The 6000-nt window shown below is 38.5% G+C and overlaps 1 protein-coding gene across 4 annotated transcripts; it reads left to right on the forward strand.

Moving 5' to 3' along the window:
* Positions 1-408: 408 nt before the first annotated feature.
* LOC124642755 (14-3-3 protein zeta) lies at positions 409-6000 on the forward strand. 4 transcript variants are annotated; one of them, XM_047181420.1, is made up of 5 exons: positions 409-565; positions 3198-3533; positions 4029-4152; positions 4256-4419; positions 5039-5501. In XM_047181420.1, exons 2-5 carry the CDS (start codon positions 3234-3236, stop codon positions 5192-5194), a joined length of 744 nt encoding a protein of 247 aa, XP_047037376.1. In that variant the 5' UTR covers positions 409-565; positions 3198-3233; the 3' UTR covers positions 5195-5501. The 4 variants fall into 4 exon arrangements, with proteins under 4 accessions (XP_047037376.1, XP_047037549.1, XP_047037603.1 ...); XM_047181593.1 differs by lacking the exon at positions 4256-4419 and adding an exon at positions 4514-4677; XM_047181647.1 differs by lacking the exons at positions 409-565; positions 4256-4419 and adding exons at positions 698-856; positions 4514-4677 and having other exon boundaries at positions 5039-6000.

The following is a 6000-nucleotide window of genomic DNA, read 5'->3' on the forward strand; positions in this document are numbered from 1 at the left end:
ATCTTATAAAACGCTTTAGTTGTTTGTTTTACTAGGATAGTTTTTGATATTTATTGTAAATTTATATGTAAATAAAATAACCATCTAAGTCTAAAAATATATAACCTCATAATCTTATAAAATATCATAAATACATTTTCATATTTTAGCGAAGGAATCAAAAACCATAGCATGCGCGTAACACCTGAGATTTTACTTTGAGATCAAGGCATATTTAACAAGTCATTCAAAAGTTGCGCGTTTTTATCATCACTTCCTGTTACAAAACGAAGATACCTATTATGTACCATGATTACTGTTCACTACTTGTTATCTCTTTTGTATCCCCGTGTATTAGAATGAGTGCGCAATACATTCGAAATACGTACTCAATGTGAATACGTAGCACTGAACTACGCTTCCATCGTAGTAATCCAAGATGGCCGACTCGTAATGTGAACCCTGTTCCGTTTTTGTTTCCCCTCTGGCCCCGCTGCCGTCAGTGTAGTATATCGTTCACCGCAAGACAAAAACCGATATTGTGTTGTAATTTGCTGGTTTAATTACTTTATTTCCCTTCCAACAAGTAAGTGTATTAAAATTATACTAAGTGGATGTAATTTTATGTGTTTATCTCGAAGTGTCTATGTTTAAAATTCGTTTTCTCACAAATCTGTGACTGTGACGCATAGAAGGAGTGCCCCTTTGCAGCAGCCATTTTGCCCGAGCCGGCGACACGATTTCGCGGTGCGGTTAGATATAATTCTAAATTTTTGTAATCGGGATTTATGTCCTTCTCAAAGGATTTACATTTATTAAGTACGTTGTAGTTTATACGTTAGTTATAATAAGAGTTTGCATACGACGAGATCGCCGCGTAAGTTGGATTTTTAGCTCTTATTTCATTTTCTTCATGATACGTGACTGAATTATATTTTTGGACAATTCATCAGGAACATGCAGATTGATTGTAAACTAACGATGTGATTTATATTTTATTCGTTAATTCATTTAGATCCGTTAGTAGTGCGTGGGTATCTTGAACGTTGGCGTATTCATAGAGGCAGCTAGCGATCACACTAGTGCGTCGTAATTTCGCCGTGCGTAGTCATGCCGTTATCTTGGTCAATTCAATAACTGTGTAATGTCATTGGAGGTAGTGCCAGTACATATTAAAAGGTAATTACTATCTACTTAACTTCGATGACATTCCACGAAAGTTAACGTTAATTACGTTGTGTAGGTAATTTGGTATACCTAGGCTGTAACTGTTAGACACATTCAATATTTGATCTAACGTTAGTGTCATTAGCTTCGATTAACTTACATCGCTTTTCAGATACCTACCTAGGCACGTGCGTGACATTGAGTCGACAGCACAATGCTCTCGTGTTTGTGATACTGGATAATTATATTGTATATTATTATAACAAGGCTTACCTATGTTAATAAGTTAGTGAATAGTTTTCCTCATATTCGTTTCACATAATATGAGATCTATACATAGGTAGGGCTCTTTCAGAAGATTTCTATTCCATCATTGACTTGCACAAGTAATTTGTTGGTTATTTAGTAGATTATATACATCTCTGCATGTTTTTATGTTTTAATCTATCACAAAGGATAGGTATTAGCAAATTTTCATACAGAATCAAATACAATGCGGTTGACATTCTACAAGCACTGTAAACGAGGTAGTGAGTTTGGACAATTTTATCAACCAAGTGGGTCATAAATACCATTGGTTGATGGTAAAAAATATAAAGTTCTTCCTAATGCTTGATAGAATCTATACCCGAGTAAAACATTTGGCTAGACTTGGACATAACTTGGCATCCTAGCAATAATTAATGTTTTATCTATGGCTAAAGTACGGGGCTCGGTTCTCTTGTGATATTACCCCATGCCAACTCTAAATTTGTAATAAAGTATCTACTTGAAAAAATGAATAAATCTAAAGTTCTCAGTTGTAACTGCTACATTTGTTATGACACATTGCCCTTCAAAGATTGACATCATGCTAAGTAATGACTGATACATACCTACCTACATTTTATTAGAAGACTAATAGACTGGCATCTCTAGGTATACATTAATAATGATTTGTTTAAGATTTATGTGGGTAAATGTAGCATAATTGTTTTTTTTTCTTGATAGAAATACTGATGCATTCAGTTTAAAGCTATTTTTACAAAGTGATGAAATTTTGTTTCAATAGCCGGATAACATCACAAATGGGTTTGATATCATGTTTGTGTAAAAATTAGCCCTTAGGAACTTGAATCAGGTTTTTTTATTGTATTAGCTCCTGAACTGTTCTGTATTACATCAGCTTTTGCATTACATTTGAAATACCTCCCTCTAAACAATTTGGCTACCTGTACAAAACATTCCTCCTTTATTACTCAATCCTTTCATCTCTGTAGATTGATGTCTTTTCATGAGTCATCTGCCAAAAAATATAATTGAATTGAGAAGCTCCTCCTATTTTTTGAAGTTGGTTAATAAGGACTATAGATATTACTACTGTATCTTGTGGGTCTAACTTAAGCAAAATCATTTTTAATAAATATTATTGATTTTTATTGTAAATTGCTTTTATATTTTTGAAGTGTTAACAGTATTATTCATTATTCAAATTTTTGATGAAATAATAAAACCAAACAACTTAAATATTATAGATAGTAATACTAGAGCCTTGCGTAAAAAGCTATAGGTAGGTAGATAGGGGTAGCGTGAGGTAGGCGCCGGGCGGACGGGCGCGGTGCACGAGGGGCGTACGGTGGGGGTGAGGGGTGTGTGCAATCGTCGCGCTAGTCGTATTTCGTCTGGAGTGTTTATCCCGCGTCGCCGGATCAATACTGTTGGCGCAGTGGCGGTGACCAAGCGGCGGCGCGGCGACACGGCGCGTGCCTAGCCTGCTAGTAGCTTGAGTCTGTGAGATGCTGTCAAACCGAGCGGACGCCGCGTCGATGTCGCGTTTGGCGTGAAAGGTGCTCTTTGAGCTTCGTTGAATTTTCATATTGCGCTAGTGCGCCCGCGAGCCTCTACCCAAGGTGCGACTTCCATCCATCCATGATGACACATACCCTATAAGCGATTCGCTTCGGTGAAAGTGACGCCCAAACGATTAGTCTTTCTGATAAACCCTAGGTAATTGCGATCCGCCATTTGTTTTCGAGTCAAATTGTTTATTCGTGGTTCATACTTAATTGCAGGGGCATCAGTGAATTAATCCTCTCCCATCGTCCACGATGTCCGTCGACAAGGAGGAACTGGTGCAACGCGCCAAGCTGGCGGAGCAGGCTGAACGATATGACGACATGGCGGCCGCGATGAAAGAAGTCACGGAAACCGGCGTCGAGCTGAGCAATGAGGAAAGGAACCTGCTTTCCGTTGCTTACAAAAATGTCGTGGGCGCTCGACGATCGTCATGGCGCGTTATCTCCTCCATTGAACAGAAAACCGAAGGCTCGGAAAGAAAACAACAGATGGCAAAAGAATATAGGGTTAAAGTAGAAAAAGAGCTCAGAGAAATCTGCTACGATGTTTTGGTAAGTTTCATTCATTATGTATTATTTCAGATTGTTCCTCTTTAGGATAGGTAACTTCTTCGTCAGCGTGGTTATCAATTCACTTCGGAATTTATCCCAAAGTTAGTAAGATTAACGTCAGTTGCTGCCATCCTACACGAATGACGTCATGATATTTGCGCCTCGCCAATTTGAGGGGTGATGCAAGCGATCGTTGCCGTGGTCATTTCCTCCGCAGTCATAACGTTTTTGTTAATCATGGGCGTTATAATGTTGGGTAGCACGTGAGAGCATACAGGGCGCGGTGCGGAGTTTTCGCGGACCGGGAGGGTGGGGTGACGTATTGCGCCGCGTCATTGCGCGCGCTGCTATCCCATTTTCGTTCGTTGCCCTGACTCTAAACTATATTATGTATTAATTAAAGTTCAATTTTTTTGCTAGTCTCAACACAAACATTAAACAACTAAGGATTTTAACAAAAAGCAACATTCAATTTTTACTTTATTTTTGTTTCAGGGTTTACTTGACAAGCACCTTATTCCTAAAGCTAGTAATCCAGAAAGTAAAGTATTTTACCTTAAAATGAAGGGTGATTACTATAGGTACCTTGCAGAAGTGGCCACAGGAGAAACCAGAAATTGTAAGTATAAAACCAATCACAAGTTGTATATATACTCGAATGATTTATAGGTCTAATGTACCTGTTTTATTATGCAGTAAGTTAACATCACTTTACATTACAGCTGTTGTAGAGGATTCACAGAAAGCATACCAAGACGCTTTCGAGATCAGCAAGGCGAAAATGCAGCCCACACACCCAATAAGGCTGGGTCTGGCGTTAAATTTCTCCGTCTTCTATTATGAGATATTAAATTCACCAGACAAAGCGTGTCAGCTCGCCAAACAGGTCATTATTTGTGTCAGTTACGCATAGGCTCTGTGCTGGCTGGCACGAGAGGGATGTGCAGGCTAGGCATATTAATGTACTCGCTTGTCCCCAGCCGTCGTGGAGGACTCGCAGAAGGCCTACCAAGAAGCGTTCGACATTGCTAAAGCCAAAATGCAACCGACCCACCCCATCAGGCTCGGCCTTGCGCTCAACTTTTCCGTGTTTTATTACGAGATAATCAACTCCCCTGCGCGAGCGTGCCACTTAGCTAAACAGGTTTTTTTCATAAAAAAGAAAATTAGTGTGTGAAAGACCAAAGTATTATAATATACTAACTGGAAAGTTCTTGCTAGTGCATTCTTCTTGTTCAGTTTGCATGAACATTAAAAAAAATAAAATTCGTTTCAAAATTAGAAGTAATCTCATAGATTAAAGAACTAATAATTATATATTAGCATGGCCGTGTGAAAAGCAATTAACCCTTAATCCTCGATCCAGCCAGCATCAGAGTGTTTATTCTAAACTCTTAAAGAGTTAGTTAATCATCCCACAAAGGGAATGATATTAAATTTATTATTGATGTCTCATTACTGTAACACTTGAGGTCAAATACTAATGAAGATTTGTGTTCTTCCAGGCGTTCGATGATGCGATTGCCGAATTAGACACACTCAATGAAGACTCGTACAAAGACTCGACACTGATCATGCAGTTGCTGCGAGACAACCTGACGCTGTGGACGTCAGACACGCAAGGCGATGGCGACGAGCCCGCCGAGGGCGGCGACAACTAATCTCGCGCCGCGCTCACTCCCAGCACACGCATTTGTTCTCATTGGTGTTTTATAAGAAAACGAGTAACATTCGAGAACGCCGCGCGGCGCGGGTCCACCGCCGCTGATGCGAGCCGTCGCTTGTAAAAAAATGTTAAAAATGTCGTTCGCAGCGGACCTTCACGTTCCGTCTAAAATTAAATGTTATGTGTCATCTTTGACGGTTTTGTATTTCTGTATTTACACTGGATTACAGATATCGAGCTGACCCGATGAATATAAATATTTATAACTTAAGTTATTAAAATTACGGTTTCTTAAGTTAAAAGTGTTTTCCTTTCAATATAAACTAAAAACATAACAGCCTGGTCGGCCCCAAATTAACATTCCTTTCGCCGCATGTCCGCAGTGAAATGGAGATCATGATGGTGAATGTTTAAAAATTATGCTATTCGTTATTTAAAATTTGTTAAAGTACGCCCAAAACTGACCCAATGAAATCAAAAATTTTCATCAAATAATAAATCAACCTGTATAATGGCTGTACCAAATTAAGGGCACAAAAAACTTGTTAGTGTCTTTCGTGGTTTTTGTGATGTCTTCTAACATTTTGAATATTACCAAAGGAACTTTTAATTGTTGACATTAACCATTTTGTTGTGCCCATCACCAATACCTAATTATAATAGCATTCTGAATTTTCAGGCATTTATTAGCAAAATAGTTTTTGTGATGGCCAATATTGTAACATTTCTGCTGCATTTTATCAGCCATTAATCTATTATATTTTTCATGTTTTCACCAATAAACTTTTGTATTAAATACAA

This window comes from Helicoverpa zea, chromosome 1 (genome assembly GCF_022581195.2).
Source record: "Helicoverpa zea isolate HzStark_Cry1AcR chromosome 1, ilHelZeax1.1, whole genome shotgun sequence".
Taxonomy (NCBI): Eukaryota; Metazoa; Arthropoda; class Insecta; order Lepidoptera; family Noctuidae; genus Helicoverpa; species Helicoverpa zea.

What these genes read in the sequence shown, in the direction of transcription:
- LOC124642755 (XM_047181420.1), top strand. Translation starts at nt 3,234, where the DNA reads ATGTCCGTCGACAAGGAGGAACTGGTGCAACGCGCCAAGCTGGCGGAG. An exon ending in AAATCTGCTACGATGTTTTG is followed by an intron (nt 3,534 to 4,028) that starts GTAAGTTTCATT and finishes TTTTTGTTTCAG; the next exon opens with GGTTTACTTGACAAGCACCT. An exon ending in CACAGGAGAAACCAGAAATT is followed by an intron (nt 4,153 to 4,255) that starts GTAAGTATAAAA and finishes TTTACATTACAG; the next exon opens with CTGTTGTAGAGGATTCACAG.